This window comes from Equus przewalskii, chromosome 3 (assembly GCF_037783145.1).
Source record: "Equus przewalskii isolate Varuska chromosome 3, EquPr2, whole genome shotgun sequence".
NCBI lineage: Eukaryota > Metazoa > Chordata > Mammalia > Perissodactyla > Equidae > Equus > Equus przewalskii.
The window spans coordinates 41,039,352-41,062,364 of NC_091833.1; the positions used below are offsets into that span (position 1 = coordinate 41,039,352).

General features: G+C 35.7%; 1 protein-coding gene across 3 annotated transcripts in view; it reads left to right on the forward strand.

Moving 5' to 3' along the window:
* Window positions 1–23,013, forward strand: part of STPG2 (sperm tail PG-rich repeat containing 2) — a 519,252-nt gene that overhangs the window by 108,089 nt on the left and 388,150 nt on the right. For all 3 annotated transcript variants that reach the window (XM_070614235.1, XM_070614236.1, XM_070614237.1), the window contains 2 exons: window positions 14,154–14,261; window positions 18,654–18,813. In XM_070614235.1, coding sequence (XP_070470336.1) covers window positions 14,154–14,261; window positions 18,654–18,813 — 268 coding nt within the window. The remainder of the gene's footprint in view (window positions 1–14,153; window positions 14,262–18,653; window positions 18,814–23,013) is intronic.

The following is a 23,013-nucleotide window of genomic DNA, read 5'->3' on the forward strand; positions in this document are numbered from 1 at the left end:
TTAATCCTCAAATTCAGTTGAAGTCCAACTGAATACTCTTAATTAAAGACTCAGCTGTAAAATAACCTCCTAGTAATAAAGGACGGCCTCTTTGCTCTTTGCCCTTTTTCTTCTTATACTTTCTAAAACATAGATGGAGTAAATGAATTTGCAGTAATCATTTTATGACCATGTTGTAGCAAAATTAGAAAATGTTCAAGAGAAAATGTTCAAGAGAGAGTCAAAATTAGAAAATGACTTGGGTACTGATGTTGTTGGGCCACTGAATCAATGCTTAAATAGCCTATTTCTGGACTTCTTCTTTATGAAGCAAATAAAAGTTTATTTTTAAAGGCAACATTGGGTTTGTTGATATTTGTGGTCAAATGCATTTGTACCTGATATTCTTATAAAACAAGCTGAAAAGTCAATGATAATAATTATGCTGAGAGAAAGCACAGTAAAAGTGAAATTCCTTCATTAAATGAGACAATCAAATGTCATGTAGTAACAGTGCCATATGTGTACAAGAGAACCTATAAACGTGTAGTAATATCTGTACAAACATGTGTAGATATTTTGGTTTATACTTGTGTTAAACTACTGACTTGCAGAATATGAATTAACCCTTGCTTTGTGTGCCACAAATATATGTGGGGAAGAATTTGGCAACAGTTAGTTATATTTACCTTTGAAAATTCAAGCAAAGGTAGAGTGATGTTTCTTTGATTTAATTTTATGGGACTTGTAGACTTGAAAACTTGCATTGGGATCAGCAGTGCATAGCACCAACCCTATTCACAGCATGGAAGAGTGTTATGTAAATAAGAGAGAGTGCGCCTGAGTGGCAATCCATACTCTGCTTTGTTCATAGAAAATGGTTGATAATCAATTGTGTGCTTTCTGATTTTAAATTGGATTTGCAATAGAAAGTATGATATATTCAAATTTCAGTCAGTGTATATGTGTATTTTACGTATGGAAAATGAAGAAATGTATGATGGATACAACTGTTTGATCACACTGAAGTAAGAATGTTGATGAGGGGACAGAAAATCATATGAGCTATTGAACTAAAGTATAAATTTAATGCCAGTCAAGTCCATTATGATTTCATGTGGTCTTTTCAATTGTCATATCTTAGTATCTGGAGTGGTCTGAACTTAGCACTTCCAAGCCAAAATACTATGTTTTTTAATGTTGAGGATATTTTCTCAGGATTTTTTAAGACAAACTGCAATACAAATAGCTTGAGACTGACATTTGGAGTTTTTCCCAGCTCAATGTCTTTTTTAGTCTTTGGAGAAAGAAACTGATGATGTATTATTTAGCTAATATATAAACCACATCCAAATTCTGCAACAGAGCATGAAGAAATAATTTCCAGAACTGAAAACAAGAGTGCATTAGAAATATACTTACTGTTATCTTCCAAGTTGAAACATCTAACCTTCCAGCTTTTGGCTATGAAATGTTAGAAGTTATCATCTATTAGAGTGCTGAAAGTAGTCTTCATGAGACATCTCTCCATAATTTCTGGGCCATTTGTATTTAATATGAATATCCAGACTTATCTGGCAGCCCCTCAACGGTGCCATTTACAATGATCTATGATTCTGAATTTAAAATTTCTAATTTAGTAGAAGCTAGCGTGAGAAATCAATTGCAAATACAACCTGAATGAAGTTAAGCTATCCACCACTGAGTTGCTTAAAGATGCCTTGATGAAAGACCACAAATAATATTATTCTTCTCATTGAAATAAAACTTATTTTATTGCTAACTTAAAAAATATGATGGCAATTTTTTTAATCAAGAAAATTGATACATTTTTTAAAAAATTACCTAAAATTGGTGCTCTTCATGCACACTGATTTCCCATTAAGGAGAGTGTAGGTGCCAAACTTTAAGAAACGTTGCTATTGAAGCTATGGACGAAGAATATCTTTCATCTGGAGTGTTAAAGTCTTTGTTTGTTTAAGTGCTCTTAGGTAATCACAAGTATCTTCAATTTAGGGAATCAGCATTTCCCCCATCATCTTCTTGGCCCTCCATCTATATGAAATACATATTGACATTCCATCACACAGAATCAGAGAAAGTTTTTATTCTGGTACTTTCATTACTTGATGACTTGGTCTACAACCTTAGTCTACTCAGGGGTGTCTATAAATCTGTCCAACTGAGCCTACTTTTATACTTCATTTTCTGATTGCCACCAACATGTGCCCCATACACTTCTTAGAGGAGTATGGAAAATTCTAATTTATTGTGTTCACTAACTTTTGAATATAATGAGAAGTTAGATTATCTGTCTCAAAACAATGAAAATTGTGAAGACAAAATCGGTCTCTTCATGTTATCAGGCAATGGATTTGATGTGACTCACTAGTCTGATCTCTACAATAATCTACTTAAGGTAATATGAGTAACTGGGCTCTTTTTCTACACAGAATTTCAGAGAATACTTCAGACCTAGGCAATCCTAGTTTCCATACTATCGGTGTGTGTAAAGACTGAGTCTCTGCAATATTGTAATTATGAACATTATAATTTCATCATGATGATTCTACCAGTAGGCATAGAAAACTCCACCTTATTTATCAGACCTCTTTTGGACTTTGATTTTGCAAGATCTGGAGGTATATGCAGGAATTTATATAGGGAGGTATGTTCTTAATATATTTATACTTAGAATAAGATAGACTAAAAGCAGAGTGTGGAATCTAGTGGCCAGTGGGCTGAATTTAATCCATAAGTGGATTACGACCAATTCATTGTAATACAAATTTGAATTAGTTACCAACGTTTGTATCTTGTAGAATTTCATATACAAATCCAGATTTTCAGCTTTTCTTAAAAATGAAAAATAACCCTAACCTAACAATAATCAGTTGGGGCTGATTAAATGCTGCCGCTGGGGGTGAGGGTGAGTGATCTCCAGTGCACCATTTTCCATTCAACAGTTACTTGCCCGCCTGGCCCCAGTAGGCATTTGAATTTTCCCTCCTTTTGAGTGTAATATCAATTAATCTAAACAGGTCCTTTAGCTTCATTTAAGATTTATAACATTAAGAGTATTTCATTTGGATGTGTTCAATTGTTTCTATATTATTCATTAGGTGTTTTTTTTTTCCCTTTAAAAAGAGGAATTTGGATTTGCAAAGAGCAGGAAGAATACACTCATATTAAGTAACTCTATGGAGAAGTTCATGTTTCATTGCACAGTAATAAATGTTAATGAACTCTGAACATTTACATAGCACTAATTTACCAAAATAGGCCTTATAAATCTTGACTGCTACTAGATAATCCACTGTATAGGATATAGTAATTACAGGGAAACTGTGTAAGCTATTTGTGTATGTTTCCTCTTGGTGAAAAATCTTTTAGCACAAAACTCATATAATTCTTGGTCATTGTGGTGAGATTTTTCAGGAAAGTCACATTTGCTCATATTTACTCTAGCTCAGAACTTGGCAGTGTGGCTTCAGTTTTGCTATATTAAATTTTTGACTCAGTTGAATTACTAATACTAGTGTTGACATGAACTGTTATTTCAGCAGATATATTGAGGAATCTAAGTAGCTTTTTATCAGTTTTACTCAATGTCATGTTGGAATGGTTGGAACTGCATGAAACCCTTTACTTCAAAGCAGCAGTATATATAGTCAAACCTAGTAGCTTACATTTGAATTCTGCCTCTCCTGCTATACTTGCCTACATGGACAATAGTGTACAACCTAAGTGCTGTGTCTGAGGCCCAGTGACATTTGGAATGCTATTGATTAACACAAAGTTACTTTTCAAATCTTTTTTGTTCACTTACTTTTCCTTGCCATGTTTATTTGCTTTAGTTCTGTTTAAATTTAGTTAGTTCTTTAAAAAAGCACATACAGCAGGGTTGTTTGCTGAGATCTAAAGGAAAGAATGCATTATGCTCGCTAAATGAACCAAAATTTATGTTGCAATTATGAAAATGAACATAATAGACACATGTTTTTTTCTACCCTCTCAAGTCAAAGTTATATATTGCTCTGTCCAACCAGTCATTATGACTGAGTCACTTTAAGAGTTAACTATATCTGGGGTATACTTATTAAATATATTCAATTTTAAATGAAGAGGCTATTTTCTTTTATTAAGGAGATAGTGCCAAGTGTAATCATATAGCAAAAATTGTGTTGATATAAGCATACTGAAAATATTTTAAGCTGCAAACTTTCACTATAAGTTGCTTATAAATTTTTTTCTTCTTATTATAAGATGACAATATAAAAAGGATGTTGGGTATCATTTTATTTTTAGGGATTAGAATAAATATACATTTTCATTAGCTCCGGAAAATGGAATAGTCATAAGTTTTACCAAAATATTCAGTCTTGATATTAGATGAAGAATATAGTAAATGACTTAAAAATTGTTAGGATAAAGTCTAAAGATTAGAATGATTCATAAATTCATATGGATCATTAAAAAAGATTAGTTATATTAAGAATATAGTATTAAAATTAATATAAAACTGAGAATCACATAAATATTACATAATATTCTTAGCTCTTTCTCTTCTTTCTCTACCAATTCCTCTAGAAACCACATTTAGTTTCATGGCTTCAGGTATGACCTATATATTTTGATCATTTCCAAATACACAGGTCACTTCTAATGGATGTTTACATCCTGAACTCTCCACTGGGCTCTAGTCTACCATGAATTACTGTCTATATGACTTCTCTGCCTTGAAGTTTTACAGGAACTACACAACTAACATTTCAAAATGGAACTTGCCTTTCTTTCAACCCTGCTCTGGCTTCTTCTATTTTCTCTGACAGTTGCTTACATTCGTTAGCCAGGACTGTGTCACATGGCCACTCCTATTTGGGTCATGGCTGTGGAAAGGGAGATTGGAAATTGGTAGTGTGCTAGCAACCAAGAATATCTGTATCAGCTACTTATAAGCTATGTTGCTTTTAAAAATAACAATTTCTTTGCGACAGTTTCCTTATCTGAGAATTGAAATAGTGCCTGAAAAATAGTATGTGCTTAGTAAATGTTGGCTGTTGTTTCTGTCATCTACTGCTGCATAGCCAATAACCCTAAAATGTAGTGCCTTAAAACAACAAACATTTGTTACTTTTTATGATTACACTATTAGTGGCAGATAGGTTTGATTGCTAAAGTAGACTTAGTGCCCAAAATGACAATGCTTAAATCTATAGTTTATTACAGGAAAAGAATATAAATAGCAAGAGCATTAAAGTAAGGATATTCTTTGTAGTCAAAGGCTGCAAGGGGCCATAGCAGGACATGCTTTCTGTGTTGGATCAGGAAGCACTGACACATGCATGGACATCTCAGAACCTGGGAGCACAAAATGGAGCCTTGCCAGTGTTTCTTGTACTCTGCTGGTCACAGAGGCATAGTCCGTTGCATAACCAGCACCAACAGTAGAGCTGCAGGAGTTCCCCCGAGGCCAGGTGCAAATCATCAATCTTACTGTTATCAATGAACAATCCTAACAAGCTTATACAAACCATTCTGAAACTCAGAGGAGTCATAATTGAAAACAAGGCTATTAATCAGTAGTTTCCTACCTTGACCAGGGATAAGGGTTTACTGGGCTTGGTTGCATAGTTTTTCTGATCCATATGGTATCAGCTAGGGTCACTCATCTGGCTGCATTCCAGAATATCCAAGATGCTTTCATTCATATGTGTGACACCTCAGCTGGATTGGCTGTAATGGCTGGAAGCTGGTTGGGCCTCGCTTGCCTTCCAGGTAGTTGGGCTTGCACTGAGGCTCAGGGCTCTGAGAGTGCAAACGTGGAACATGTCCTTCAGGCCTACGCTCAGAGGTGGCACTATGTCACTTCCACTGTATTCTCTTTGTCTAAACAAGCCCCAAGGCCAGCCCAGATTCAAAGAGAGGGAAATGGGCTCCACCTTCTGATGGGAAGTAAGGCGTGGGCTTATAGGGATAGGAGGAATTTTTGGTGGCCATCTTTATAGACATCTATCATGACTATTATTATTTTTGTTGTCATACTTATTGTATTATCATCACCACAACTACTCTTTAGTCAAAGAAAGCCAGAAAGCAGTATCTTGCCTGGACTTCTGAAATAGCTTTCTAACTATCTCCACTTCCAATCTTACTCTGTTCTTTAAGCTTCATAGGCAGTCAGATTTGTCTTCTTAAAATGTTATCTGGCAACAAAAAGACAAACAACCCAATTAAAAAATGAGCAAAAGATTTGAATAGACATTTCTCCAAAGAAGATATACAAATGCCCAATAAACACATGAAAAGATATCCAATATCATTAGTCATTAGGGAAATGCAAATCAAAATCACCACAAGATACACTTCACATCAACTAGGATGACTTTAATTAAAAAAGGAAAATAACAAGTGTTGATGAAGATGAGAGAAATTGGAAGCCTTGTGCACTGCTGTGGGAATGTGAAATGGTGTAGCCTCTAGGCAAAACAGTTTGGAGTTTCCTCAACAAGCTGAAGATAGTATTACCATGTGACCCAGCAGTTCTCCTAGATATAAACTCCTTCCTCAGGGCCTTTGCACATGCTTTTCACGCTTCCAGAAACGTTGTTCTGACCAATTTTCCCATGATCTTTGCATATGCTTTTCTATAATAGGAATGCTATTCCATCCATTCTTCCCAAGATGAGTTCCTTCTCGTGTTTAGCTTTCAGCATAAATGGTCTTTCCTGTCTACCTTTCACTGTTACTTTCTATCCTGGTACTTTGTGTCCTTCATGGTACTAATTGTAATTTGTAATTAGTTTATTTATCTGGTGGCTGTTTGTCTCTGTCATGGGAATTTCACTTCATGAGGGCAGAGCTCTGTCTTGTATCCATCCAAGAACCCAGCACAAATCTGACACATATTAGGCAATTCAATAAATATTTGTAAAAAGAATGAATGGATAACCAAAGGAATTTTTGTATAAAATACGAAACAGGACATGTTACTATATAATAGGTAATGAAAATGTAATAATTTTTCAGTCAGTTTTGTCATGATCTCTGCAATATTTTACTTTTGTAACACTCCATGTAAAAAGAAGAAGGGCTTTGTAATTAGTCAGACCTCAGTTTGATTTGTGCTCCTACTAGTTGTGTTAGAGGTAAAGTTACTTAATCTCTATGGATCTTATTTTCACCATTGGGCAAACTTGAGAAATGTATATCTTGCAGGACTTTTAAGGATTAAAGATAACATAAGAATAGGATCAAATATAGTGCCTGCCAGACAGTGGTGCTCAGTAAATATAGGGAATTAATGTTTCTTCATTTTATTTGAAAGAAGCATCACGGGTAAGGAGAATAAAAACATTGTCTAAGTAAGTGTTGATTGCAGAAGTGAGAGTTTTCTAGAATGAGTAAGAAAAGCCTCTAAACTAAAATAAAGCCTTTTTGTGGTACCTGGATGATGCTAATAAAAAACACTTTAAACATTTTCCCCCCTCTACAGCCTTTCTGCAATGTCATTGCATTATAGGTTGGATATATTAGGATATAGCTTTAGGATGAGGCCACTTAGTTAAAATTATACTGAAGAACAAGCAACAATTAAATTATATGTGGAACTAAAGTGTATAGAAACAAATGAAAGTCTTAAAATTAAACTTCTCTCTGTATCTTACCACACAAAACCTCATTTGGTAATCATTATAATTTCCTCAGTTTTAGTATTTTTTATTTTGAGTGCTATATTTGAATAATCAATTTAAGTCCAGGCATAGTTTCAGGTGCTATATGTATACAGTTGTGTTCTGTGCAAATATCAGATTGTGAAAAGTATCTTCTGTATTTGAAAGAGAGATGCAGAAAAGTGAAGAGTTATGGATGGTATTCATTAATCTTTATAGTCCCATCTATTCAATTAATATTGAACTATTATGTGTCAAAAGTGTGGCAAGGCTGACTTTTTCCTTCTCAAAATTACTTCCACCAAAGCTCTTAGATTTTGCTGGTACCATTATTATATTTTCTACTACATTCCTAGCTTCATGAAATTCTTTATATTTGGTAGTTTTTGTAGAAAGAGATAGAAGGACTTCTGGTTGAACAAGGTAGATTGAACCCATGCTTGTATCTTAGCTTCCTACCTCTATTAGTTTTCTAGGACTGTCATAACAAAGTACCACTGTCTAGGTGGCTGAAACAAGACGTTTATTTCCTCCCAGTTCTGGAGGCCAGAAGCCCATGATCAAGGTTTTAGCGGTGATTTCTTCTGAGGTCTCTCTCCTTGGCTTGTAAATGGCTGTCTTCTTCCCATGTCTTCACATGGCCTTTCCTCTATGCATGCTTATGTCTGTGTCTAAATTTCCTCTTCTCATAGAGACACCAGTCTGACTGAATTAGAGCCCAACCTGAAGGCCTCATTTTAATTTAATTATCTCTTTAAAGACCTTATCTCCAAATATGGTTCCATTCTGAGGTACTGGGGGTTGGTACTTCAACATATGAATTTTGGGGGGACACAATTCAGCCCATAACACTCCCAAGGCCTCACTAAATAAGTAAAAGTATAAGAAAGGCACAGTACTACAAATACAAAGACAATGGGAGAGGAATTGATAATAGATAAAAGATGTCTTCAGTTTTCAAAGATGGAAAACTGATGGGCCAATAGTAAATGCAAAAGCTGATGGGCAAATGTAAAATGGTAGAATGGAAAAAGCTGCTATGTAAATGCCTTCAGAGAGGGATGCCAACCAGAAAGCCAGTGCACATTACAGGACCTTCAGAAAGCCCAGGAATATCAACTTCTTTGGAAGGTGGCAGGTGGGACTGAGAACAGCAGGGTGGGTGATAATCTGGATAAGAAGCACAGCCTCTTATAGTGAGGTGACTTCCTCATCCCCACTCCAGGAGAAGATGTGAGGTCTGTTGGTGGAGAAATTGAATGAGGGAGTCTGGACTTGGGAACCCTGGTATAGAAGAGGAAGAGGGTGAGATGACGTAACGAAAATGGAGGATATTTCTAGTCCAGAATGGGGTCTCTAAATACCATTACCACTAAAAAGAATCAGAGTTCCTTGGAGAAATGGCTTATCTCAGGTCTGGAGCAGGAAGGTATATGATGAACTTGAAGCGTCTTGTCATACCAGAAAGCAAGTAAGCTATGAAACACTACTGGGGTCATGTCAAAAGGTCTCAGGGGCTCATTCAGATAGGTTCTCACTGACCAAAGATGGGATAAAAATTTCAGTGAGCAATGCAACTCCAATGGGTTGAGATAATTCAAATATATTTAAATCTATGAGTTTAGAATTTGAAAAATCATTGATTAGTGTTGGAAGATGCAAGAGTCCAACTTGGTACTTTGAAAGTGGTAAATAAAAGGGAAAAAAACTCCCAAGCATTTATTTTGCTTTTCCTATATGAACTATACCTTAGGGTAACCAAATAGTTGATGAGAAAAGTCTCTCTTTATAGAATTATTTCAGCCAATAAATGAGAAAGAATTATAGAATTATCATATCATCATTTTGGAACCTCTGATGAATTAGTAGATCTAGTCAGTAATCATTAATGGCCGCTACAGTAACATAGCAGAGTGAGAGAGAATCAACTATTATATGTGCCTCCTGGTGGAAGTATATAGCACCACCTGTGAAATAATCTTGTCAAGAAAAGAAAATTGAATTGGAATCTGATTAAGCCTTTATATCAAACTGCCAGTTTACAGAAAGTACAAGGGACAGGAAATACATAGATATTAAATAAAAAAAATACAAACTGTTAGAAACTCTTAAAAAATTGGACAAAAAACTTAGCTTCTTCAACAAAAAAATTCAAAGGACAAAAAAGTGACGAGAAGAAACCTATGGATTACAAGAGACTTAAAAACATATTGACTATGTATAACTATGGACTTTAATTGGATTCTGATTAAAAGACACAAACATATAAAATTTATATATTTTTATATTTAATATAGACATATCTAATAAACATAAATTTGAGGCAGTCACAAAAATTTGAACTCTGAATAATTAAGGAATGAGAAATCATTGTTCATTTTTCTTAAGATAGAAAAATGGTGTTGTGGTTATGTCAAAAAAGAGTCCCCTGTTTTTTGGAGATACATTCTGAAGTATTTGTTGATGAAATCATATGATATTTTGGATTTGCCTCTACGTCACTGGAGTGAGAACTGGGGGAGTTGGTAGAATTAGGAAACAAATTTGGACATGAGTTGAAGATTATGGATCCTGGCTGTTGAGTATATGGGAATTTCTTATACTATTCTCTATATTTTTTGGTGTGTTTTAAATTTTTCATAATTGAAAATGAGACAGGAAGAAAATGGAGAGTGTAAATGAAAGGTTTCCATACAGAATGGGGAGAGAGTTCCAGGCACCTTTTCCACTCACCTAAATTGTCAGCCAGACTTGAGAAAAGCCTGACATTTGGAGGCCCGCTAACACAAAGGCTGAGTGGTGATTCCATCACGGCATAATGAAGTGCCATAGGTTTCGAGTCACATCTATCCGGGTATGAAATTTTCAATCAACTTTAGTGGCTCACTCTTAGATATGAAGGAGGAGGAGGGTATCCCCAGACATTTGAGGAAACCCTTCAACATGAAACAAAAACAAACAACCCAACATCAGTGACACTCCAAGGAAACAGACAGTGGAACAGAATTATAAATAATTAAAATTGTAATTAATATCCATAGAAAGATGGAGGATAATGCAGGTGTGGATAAAGATTTAGCAAATAAGAAGAGAATTGAAAATTAAAGATATGATTGCAGAGGTTAAAATGGTGGAATGTGAGCTGAAAGAAATACGTGGCAACCTGGTCACACTGCAGTCCTTATTTACGTGAAGGAGACTGAAACTCTCAGAAACAAGGGTGGCCACAGAACCGATGGAAGGGGATTGCACCTGGGTGAGGCCTGGCAGTGGGAGTTTTAAACTGATTTAAACTGCACATTAGAATCAGCCAGGAAGCTTTTAAAATTTTTTGAAATGTTCATAATGCCTGAGTATCATTTCCATCGGCCTTAATTTGAATGAGGTGGAAAGAAGCCTTGTTAGTTTTGAAAGTGCCCCAGGTGATCTTCTTGTGCAGCCTGGGTTAAGAACCACTGATCCAGGGTGAGCTTCTCAAAAGCAGAGCCCCCACTTTATTTATTACTATATATCAGTGCTTTGCACGTAGTAAGCTTTTAGTAATTTTAGTGAAAATAATCGTCTCTGACGATGGCTCCACGTTTGAGGAGTAAAGGTGAAACCGTGTGGCTTTCCCCAGTCCCCCATCCCTGCAACCATCTGAACAAATGGATGATTATACATCAGTTTTTAAAGAAAGAGGCCCATTTTTATTAGGTTACACATGAGAAGATGCCATAAACAACTGCCCCAATAATCTTTAACCTCTGTTCCCAGGGCAGAATGCCCTCGAGATCTGAGCCTTCTTCCTTAGGGTGGATGTGCTTAGCAGAAGAAGCTGCAGTAGTGACCCCTTTTGTGCTGAGCTGTGGTTCTTAATTGTGCGTGAGAATCACCTGTGAGGCCTGTTAAACGTGTCGATTCCTGGATGCCACAAGATTCTGATTTGCTAGATCTCAGGTGAGACACCGGGTGGGGGTGGTGCTATGTATTTAGTAGGGTGATATCAATGCATGTGGTCTGTTGATCACAATTTGAAAAAGCAAGATAAACATCACAGCATTTTCAGCCTGTGCCTGAGGTTTGATCTCCTCAGTCTTTTCGCTTTTATATTGTCATAAACGGAGACCTGCCCTTCAGCGGTCACTGTCTCACAATCTGATTTTGGAGCTTATTTTTAATTGGCTTATTAAATCCTAAGCCTAACTTTTTAGAAGCAAGGAACCTAATTTTACTGTTCTATCATATTTTGGTGAAGCAAAGTTCAGTAACATTAGGAACTTTATGAAAAAACAGAAGAAAAGGAAAAGGAAGTATTCATTGAAGGGGTCAAAATTTCATTTCTGCTTTTATGCACAGTAGTTCCCAAGACTAAGTATATTCACTGGTCTCATTATTCACGCTTAATCTTTTCCCTGTGATCCATAGTAATGATCACTTATACCACTGTTGGAAATAGTGGGAAAGTAATCCCAGTTCATTAGTGGCTGATTATTTTTCACCATACCTCCCTGTACTGGGAGAAGATGCATATCTGTAAAGTTCAAGAAAATAGGTTAACATTGTGTATTTGAAGTCATGCTCTCCATATTTCTATATTTCATACATACTTCGTGGGTTCATATAAACAGAATTATGTAGAAACTTAACTTACTACAAGTTCATAGATAAAAATAATCTTACATGCCATAGCCAAAGTATCTTTTCTGCCAGCCACCCTGATAGCATAGATTTGTTCATTTAAGATAACGTAGACCTTTGCATAAATTTTTAGAATCTAATCTATTTATAAAAAGAGGTACTTCTGCATAAAAATTTCTCCTAAGGTAATTTTTTCAAATTATTATTTTTAATATGTGGGGTTTAAGATATTTTACTGTAATTAGAAATGGCTAATGTTCTTATGTGGAGCTGCATTATTTCCCAGAGGAACACATGTCCAAATTTGTTATACGGCCTGTGAAAATGTAGGACTCAGTGCATGCATTTGTCCATCCATCCATTCTTCTGGCAGATATTCACCGAGCACTTGTTGTGCTCCAGGTACTCTGCTATGCTCTACAGATACAGCAGAAAACAAAACAGAAAAAAATAACTGCCCTCTTGGAGCTGACAACATAGCAGAAAATTGTATTTGGGATCATAAAAAGTGATCAGGTTAAAAAACGGGTAGGAAAGGGGACTGAAATTGTTTGGGGAAGGCAATGAAATTTTAGATTGAGTGGCCTGGAAATGACTCATTGAGAAGGAGACATTGAGTAGTTACTTGAGTGAAATGAAGGAGTGAGCCCTGGAGCTTCTAGGAGAACATTCTGAGCAAAGATAATGGCAAGTGCAAAGGTCCTGAGGTGGATATATCCTGATCTTTTTGAGAAACAGAGTGAATGGAGAGGGGAGAGTAGTAGGAGATGAAGTTAGAGTGGTAATAGAGTGTCTGGGAGTGAAATGCATGTCATATTAAAGACCTTGGTTTTTGCTCAAAGTGAGATTGGAAGCCATTGGCTGAGTTGGAGAAAGGGAGTGATGCAGTTTGACTCAGGGTCTTAACTGGATCCATCACTAGCTGCTGTGCTGAAAACAGACTGAAGGTGGATAAGGGTGGAAGCAGGGACAGTTAAGAAGATTTCACAGTAATCCAGGTACAGATGGTGTCTTGGTCAGATGCTTGTATATTTATGGAGGTGGAGAGAAGTGGTTGGATTGGGACATATTAGAGTGACGGAGATGAGAAGATTTGCTGATATGATTTTATTGTACATCCGAGTTATAAGCCAAGTACTTAATTCATAAATCAAGAAGTCATTCTTTCAACTAAAGAAAAGTAGGACAGCTATATATGAAGCAGAAGATTTGAATCTAACATTTTTTATACTATGAAAGATACTTTATCAAGGTAATTAAAATATTTGGTGATGAATAAGTAGCACTTATTGATATATATTTAGATTGTTTCATAAGATAACAAAAACATCAATCCTAGTATTGACTGAATTAATTTTTGTCTATTGTCAAGTATCTAGTTAAAAGCTTAATGTCTTACATCGTCTAATATTTGTAGTTAAAATATATTCTGAGGCTTATTTGTTGGAAACAGTCTATCCATTCATGGAAATTTGAAAAGACAGCAATATATATATATATATATATATATTTTTTTTTTTTAGAGAAGAACTGGTTGTATACATTTAAATGGAAGAAATATAGAAGCCACTTTTATTCACTGTAGCATTTAATCATGTGAAGAGCTGGATAACTTTTTCTGAGCTCTATCAGTAGAGGGCAGCAAAGTTTCAAGTAGTGTGTTTTCAGGTTCCTGGAAAGCTTTGCTAAGGAAAATTTCCTTTTTTCGGTTGCTCTCAAGAAGTTTGTTCTGGCTTGCCTTTTAATGAAGTGCTTTGGTAATATATAGGAAGTTGCTTAAAAATCCTGCAGCTTTGGTTCAGATATTTCGTCAACGATTCCCTTAGGGGCTATAGATGCGTTCTTAATGAGAAGATGTATTTTTTTCTTTCTGTAATTTAGGGAGTACCAGGGCCTGGAAAATATGACATTAAAAGTCAATTTCAGAAGACTGAAAGTATGACATCAAATGTAAATGATCCATCACCTGCTTTTCTTTCTCAGTCCCAGGTAATGTTCTATAGTTATTATCATACGTAGAATATAATGGGTATAATGTGAAGCCAGCAACCAATCCAGTAGTGTTTGGGGAGATGTTAAAAAGAAAAGTGATATTTAAGCAAATTGGAACAGACGTGGCCTAGGCAAATCATATTGCTGAAAAATGTGGATGAAATGAAATGAAATAAGATTACAATATTAACAATAATATGCAATATAAATATTTGAATTGAAACCATCTGTTAAACATTTTCTGTTAAGCAAATTTGCATATGTGAAAGTTCCGTTTAGCTTATAAGAGATTTTAGTCTGAGTTTTTAAATCTATTTTGCCAATGAATGTGTGGAGTGTTTACGTGAAATCTGTGAGGACATGGCTGTCTTTCTGAGAATGTTCTGAAAGCTCCCTGTGGAGCCTGGTCATGGGTTATGTCTACAACTGCCACTGGGGCCCTTATTAGTGATGCAAGAGTCTGTTTCACAGTCACCATTTCAAATTCTCTAAGATATATACTAGGGGACTTGAAACTATCTAAGATATTTCTAGAGCAAGAAAATTATAATACTTTACAACGTGGTAGCCTCTAGATCAAAGTAGTTACGATATTTATCCAACTGTACTATGTACAGCTATGATTATCTTTTTTAACTTGGAAGGTTATTAACCTTCAAATGACTACGGGTGACTACTTTGGTTTCATCGTACTTAGGAAGCATCTCCTTGGAGACAGGTAAATAGATTGCAGGTATATTTTGGAGATATAATTAACATGACTTTTTAATGGGTTAGACATTGTGTTGAGGGATTAGGAAGAATCAAGAATGAATACCAGGTTTCTTCCTTGAGCCACTTGATGGTACTTAAGGTGCTACACAAAACGGATTCGTGGGAACAGGATATTGTGTTTGTATGCCCTTGATTATTAAAAATACAATTTTTACAACTAGAACTCTCAGTTTTTATGCTATTTCTGTTCACCTGATTTATAGTCCTAATTTGACATCAGTTGGAACCAATTATAATATTTGAAATATATGTTCAGAAATGGAAAATAATATGATATCAGTTTTGTTTAAGGGGATGATGAAGAAAATAATAACGGTTCTGGGGTGAAAGATATGGATGAGTTAAAACCAACAGGACTGCTCGCTATAGGTAGTGAGTGTTTAGATGAATATGAACGGGTATGTTAAAGACTATGATGGAAAAAGCAATAATATGATTAACAGGGTGGACTTAAAACACATAATTTTTGGTTTATAGGAATAAAGACAGGTTATGTTTCTGGGATACTTATTTTGGTTATTGATTTAAGGAATTGTCTGTTATTTTATCTAAATGCATTGAATTTCCTTATGTCTTCAACTATGAATTTTTAAAACATAAGATTTCCTTTATAACAATGGTTCCCTGCTGTTGCTGCATATTAGAAATGTCTGGGGAATTTTAATACATTCTGATGCCCAGGTGTCTTCTTCCCTGTCTTCCAAGGATTGATTCATTTGGTCCAAAATAGGGGCCAAGTATCAGTATTTTTTCTTAACTCCTCAGGTAATTCTATACACAACCAAGGTTGAGTATTATAATTTTTAAAATATTGTACTCAGCATCTAAATAAGAAGATAGTATCTAGGAGAAAAATTGAGAGAGTCGTTTTTGGCACTTCCAGTAATAAATTGTTTTTTGGTAGTGTTAAGATTTACCTACTTTCTAAACTGCAAAAGGGCATGTATAACATACTAACTTTTGTATAAGAAAGGAGGGAAAATAAGGAAACATATACATAACCACTTATCTTTGTATAAACACATTAAGGATAAACCAGAAAACAATAAAGTTGGTTACCTGCAGGGCTGGTGAGGAGAGATGCAGTGGAAGCTGTAATATGCTGCAGTTCATTTCTGCTGGCCTGCGAGAGCCAATTTTTAATTTTTCCAGTTTTGCGTGTTGGCTGATGTTATGATGGTAGTGTGAAATTAGCCACCATCATGGTGTATTTATATCACAGAAATCAGCAAATATTATAAATTTGGACTTTTCACCTCAGTGGTGCAGCATCCATGGAGTGGAAGGGAAATGAGAGAAACATTTCTTTGAGTATACTTTTTAAAATATGTATTTGTCTTTTGGAAGCATATCAATGTTCTATATATTCAAATATAAAAATAAAAATAAATCAATAAGAATGGCAAGGGTTTTAAAAAAAACCCTAAAACTGAAAGCAAATGTAAACAAATGAATCATTGTATTCCAAATGAATATTCTTAACCACAGTGAGGGAGAAGAAAAGAAAGAATGATCCAGGCATCCACAGTGTTTGACTAGGTCGATCTTGAATAGGATGGAGAGAGTGATAGTGAGGGCAAGAATTGCAAATAAATTCTAAGTGTTTTTCAGTGGGTTGGTTTATTGTAATGGTATGGGGGAAACGATCATGAAAGTATATCAGATGTACTACAAGGTTGGGCAAAAAGTCAATAGTGTGAGCCAGGGTTTTCACTGTGGAAGAAGATACTACACATATGATTGGAGGAGGTGAGAAAGGACCCCGTGTTTGAATTGAATTTGAATTGAAAGTTTTGATGTGAATTTATCATGATTTCTAATGTATATATGTATATATGTGTATGTGTCTCTATGTATATGTGTGTGTGTATGTATAGATATAGATATATAGGTATATATCCTAGCTCTATCTGCTAAATGAGCCAAGGAGCAGGGACTGGGAAGAGTATGTGGAAGATGAACCTGTAACATCTTGTTGTGTGAGAAAGTAAGAAAAGTCTCAAAGAAAAAGATGAGACATATCATAGGGTTGTATGAACCAACTTAAAAGGCTCCTTACTGGTAACAAAAGCAGAGTAGTTAATCATAAATCATTAAAACTGGCATTCATGAGTCCATATGGATAATAAATAGATGGATAGGTCATGAAGTAAATAATTGGGGATGAAGGGAGGGCTCTTGCTTACAGTAGAATGCAGAGTGCTTACTGATAAACGTAGAGGAAGTGTTGGATTCGATCAAAATTAAAATCTCTCATGAGGTCCAGAGGACATCATGTGTCTCCAGATATGATACACTGAGAAAGCCACAACATCACTTACTTAGTATTCTGTCCTGAAATGTGTAACCTGAATGTAATCATGAGGAAGCATCAGAGAAGCCCCAACTACTGAAGGTTCTATTATACGAAAGAGGTGTGCTATATTCTTCCAAAGTCACGAAACACAAAGGAAGGCTGTGGAAGTGCGCCTTGTTGAAGGAGGCTAAAAGCAATATCTGACCCTAGACGAGATTATGTACCGGAGGGGAAACATGCAGCAGAGGCATTATTAGATCAGCTGACAGATTTGGTATATGAATGGTGGATTAGATAAAAGTATTATATCATTGATACACTTCCTGGAGTTGATAACTGTACTGTGGATATGTAAGAAAATATCCCTATTTTTAGCAAATGCATACCAAAGTATTTAGGGGTAAAGGACCATGATGTATGTAGCTTTCCATTAACTGGTTCTATGTGTGTGTGTGTGTGTGTGTGTGTGTGTATGTGTGTGTATAGAGAGAGACAGAGAGAGGGAGGGACAAACATATAAACAGAGAGAAAGGGAGAGACAGAGACAGAGGGGAGACAAGAGAAACAAATGATGTAACATGTTAACAACAGGTGAATCTGGGGAAACATTCTACAGGCATTTTCTGTATTATTTTTATTCATACAACTTTGCTGTAAATTTCAAATTAATTCCAAATAAAAAGTTAAAAAATAAGATTATACAATGCTATATTTATGAGTCCATAGTTATACATATAGATACATATATATTTAATATTAAGTTAAATATTGTAAGTTTATAAGTAAACTTAGTATCATAAGTTTAAAATATAATAAGCTTAATACTATAAATTAAATTTGATTTAAATACCACTTGAATCTAAGATTTTTTCTTAAAGTATTAAATGATACTGTTGAGGTAATTAAATATGTATGTTGAGGAACTTTGTCAATTTGTGTAATTTTATTACATAGAAGAAACCATGTTAAATCACGTATTTTTTTTATTTATTATCTTAACCTGCAGAATATTTTAAATTTGGAGATTATCCATACACTGTCATCTAGAATCTTCTATTGAGATAATTTCCTTTGAAAAGTCTATCTGGCTTACTAAAGTACATAGTGCATTACTGTATTAATATACAGATGATTTTACTAAAAGCCATATATTTTACATTTTGATAGGTACAAGATCTTAATTCATCTACATTTTCTTCACTCCATTAAGAAATAAATTAAACTCCAGATGTTATATTTCTAAGAAGGCAGCTTTTAACTCGCGAAGTATCAAAATGTACGATATTTTCTCACTGGCGTGTTTTCCCGTTCTTCATTAGAGATTTGTACCTATCAAATCAATCACTCCAGCTCCTGGCACATATGATGAATCTCGAACTGCTTTCGAGTCCTTGAAGAAAATACCAGGACTGAAAAATACCCCATTTGGTCAAAGTGCTGCTCGATTCACACAGAATTCTAGGATAGAAGAAATGCCAGGTTAGCAATTAATCCATGTATTTCTTTTTTTTTTCCCAAAGATTGTCCTTGAGCTAACATCTGTTACCAATCGTTTTTTTTTTTCTTTTCTTCTTCTCCCCAAAGCCTCCCAGTACATAGCTATGTCCTTCTGGCTCTGCTATGTGGAATGCAGCCTCAGCATGGCCTGATGAGCAGTGCCATGTCCATGCCCAGGATCCAAACTGGGAAACTGGGCTGCCGAAGCAGAGCACGCTAACTTAACCACTCAGCCGCAGGGACGGCCCGATCCATATATTTCTACTCTTTGGCTTTATGTAACCTAATATTCTTAACAAGGTGGATACACCAGAAAGTACTTTGTTTTTGTTCTATGGTTCATGTTGTCATTTTAAGTCAACTTTTGTTTTGAGCATTGACCACACACTACATGCAGATAAATAAAAATAACCTACAATTTTAGTAAGATTTCAGTTTAACGTCACATATCGTAACTATAACTTTCTATTGTTTACCTTTATTCAGTAAATTTCCTACTTTTCTCTTAGATGAGCATATATAATATATCAACTATATGGTCACTACCAGTAGCATAACTTGTGACACTCAGTTTTGTTAAAATTTTGTTTTGGGGACGTCCAATCACATATTCTAGTATTCTCAGTGGGTATTCTAGTATACCGAGCTAAGAATATAGCACAGAAATAACTTACATAATTGCTAACACATAGTTCTGTTTAGCTGCATAACAGGCTTAGTGGCTTACAAAAACAGACTTCTGTATTCTATCTCATTATTTGTGGGGTGGCTAGAAGGCAGAGCTCAGGGGGGACTGTCATTCAGGGTGCATGCACAGCTCCAGCAGTGCTGCACCAGGGTAGTTGGTCTTTTAACATGGTAGCTCAGGGCTCCACAAGACCTGGCAGGATGCTGAAAGGTTTCTTATGGCCTAACCTCAGAAATCCTAGGACATCACTTTTGCCACATTCTGTTAGTCAATCAAGTCACTCAGGGTGGCACATATTGAACAGAAGAACATGAAGCTTTATCTCTCAATGACACTGGTAGCAAAGAATTTGTGGCCATCTTTAATCTACTATAGACTACCCTCTGGCCAGAAAATTTTCCTATATGCCTTCTCAAGGCCTCCAAAGTCTTATGCAATTATGGTATTACCTTGAAGTCCAGGATCTTGTTATCTAAGTCTAGTATAGGTGTAGGTGAGAATTCTTGGGCGTGGTACTTCAACATCAGCTTCTTGAGTTTGACTCCTCTCTACTGGCAGAGCTGTGAACTAAAGATACGAAAGTTATCTGCTCTACACATCCAACACACAATGGAGGGAGAGAGAAAAGACATACTAGGGACCCTTGTTCAGAAAAGAGGAAAACTGGAGGCCCATAGCAATCACAGGCCTACAGCAATTCTGAAATACAACTGGGCATGTGTTGCCATTTCCTTGATTAGGGCCCAGTTGGGCTCCCTGGGAATGAGTTTCCACGGTCCTTTGTTCTACTTTTGGTCTCTTGGTTCCATCCTTTGAATCATCTTTCCTTTTCTATAAGAAATAGGCTTTGTTTGCAGTGGGAGCTTTCTCAGCCTGCTTCCTGCCCATAGAGTCTATAGTGGGAGTCTACAAGCCTCTTTTCATTTTGCACTGTTGTCCTTTTCATTCTAAGTTGGTACAATTCCTTATAAAAACTTTATAGATTTCTTACTGTATGAATTTATAATCGAATACACTGGACAAAAGCCACACTTAATTAGACTTCTTAGAAAAACCCTTGTCTATTTTGGGTCACCTTTGGTGCTGCTGTGTTTCAATACTTTTAGATTCTTAGGAGCACTGTTGTCTAGCCAAGTGGGTCTATGACGTATGGCCTTGAAATTCTTAGAGCCCCTTTTCTTTAACTGACAGATTCTATGAGGTACCATCTTAAACCTTTCTGAGTCTTAACAAAGGTCTTAGGGTGAAACCCTGGATTTGATCTGTGCCCTCAGGCCATTTCTCACTTTGAGAGCTTTTTGCTGTATGGAGAGACTGGGGATGAAAAACGGTTTTACTTTCAAACCCAGAAAATCTTGATTTCTTTTTATTTTCTATAAATTTTTCTTGAAAACTGAACAGCTCCTCTTTTTCCATCCATGCCTTCTCTGACTCAGCTAAAAAACAATTAGTTGGCACTTTTGATGTTCAGCCTAGATATTTCCTTAGCTAGAACCCATTAATTTATTTAGGTATTTTCTTCATTATCCCAAGCATTGGTTTTGCTAAAATTTCTGCCGTTGCATACTACAAGTTATCTTCTTTCATGACTGACCTTTAAGGCATCACCAACTATCTCCTCAAGGCCCTTTCTCTAAGTGTTGAGTTGTTTCAGCTTCTGCCCCACTGCCTGATCCCAAATCATTGCTACAAGTTTTGGTATAGTAACTTGTTATCGTAATATTGTACTCCTGGTGCAAAATTATTTACTGCTCATGCCATTGAGAGGTTCAGGCTTGTTCTTCTCTCCTTCAATCTTGGCTAGTGTGGTGGTTTTCGTGACCAATAGTGTCAAGTGGAGCTGATATGTAGCACTTCTCAGTCAAAGTCATAAGCTTTACAGCGTACACCTGAGCCTGTTGAAACACTTGGTCTTGGAGGCCCGAGCCTCTGTGTAGAAGTCTGACTATTCTAAGACTGCCGTTCTGGAGAGGTAATTAAGAGGTGTTTGGCACTATCCGAGATGAGCCATTCCCCGCAGCGTTTACCATGAATCTGAAATACAAATTATTTATAAATATGAATTTATTGAGTGACCCACTTGCCTTAAGATTTGGTCTTGTTTTCAGTTTGATAGTCCAATGTATTACAAATAAAGTGTTATAAATTCCCCAAAGGTTAGTTTATTTGTGAAGGATAAATTTCAATTATGATGACCTCTAAAATCATAATCCTCAATCTGACATATGTTAAGAATTAGTGAGAATGGTCTTCATGGAATTTTTTTTCTTTTCTTGTAGACATTAGGGTATTGTAATGAATTGGACTCATCAATCAGTCATAGAACAGATTTGACCACCTAATATATGGCTCAGAGCTGTTACAGGTTACTGTTAGAAGGCATCCCTAAACTATCTAGTTCTGGGGTTCCTGGGAATTTATACACATAGTAACTGAAAAATGAATATAAAAAACCTCTAATGTGAATGAATTATATGATGGCTTTTCAAATAGAATCTTAATGGAGTAGTACATGAGATGTACACACCTTGAGGTCCCTATATTTAAGTACTTAAGCTCACCTGTAATGTGTTGTGTTGTCCTCTCATGCTAAAAGAGAGACATCTGAGATACTTATCTTTTAAGTACCTTACCGGATGGTTCAAATAGTTTTCATTGTGCTTTCTATTTACCTTTTTTGTAAACTTTATCAGTGGAGGAATGTTGGAAGATGGCAGGAATAAAACGTATCAGCATTTAGGTTTTCTGAGAGTTAGTACAACAGAATTTTTAGCAGAGAAGGGGAACAGACTTTAGCACTGGAATGTTGGAAAAATTGGAGTTTGTGGGCAGCTTCTTTGAGAAACACTTTATATGTGTCAGGAGTACAGAGGATTTGATAATATAGAATGACTTGATCCCTTTTAATCCGGGAAGAAACTAAAATATCATCTAGCCTCTTGCTACAAAAAAGTGCCCATTTGTCAACTGTTTCCTGCCTATTGTGAGAAGGGAGATGCAGCAGAATGTAAATCAACACCTTCCTTCTTAGAGAAAGACTAGTTACACAATGCTTAGAGAAATAGTCCATTTACATTTAGTTGTAAGCTCCTTCTCTTGTAGGTTGTTTTTGGACAGGCAGCAGTCCACAGGCCACATTTTGAGTAGCACTCATTTAGTCAATGGCTGTTATCTTCAGACAAGGGACTTGGGGTCCAGAAAAACAAATGAGGTTTAAGTGACGTTCTATACCTATTTAGTTGCAGAGTTAATTTAGTATATTACAGAAAACATGAGTACAACCACGTCAACGGTGCTTTCAAGTATATCATATTGCATTTTATGGATATTGCTGCTCACTGGAACTGATTTATTTTAAAATACTGAATTATACGACATGTACAAATATTTGTTTCAAATATTTGAATGTCTTGATAAAAACTTTTTCAATTGCATAGGAAGTTGTATTATTTTGAATGAAAAAACAGAAACATTATTCACTCAGATTGCAACTG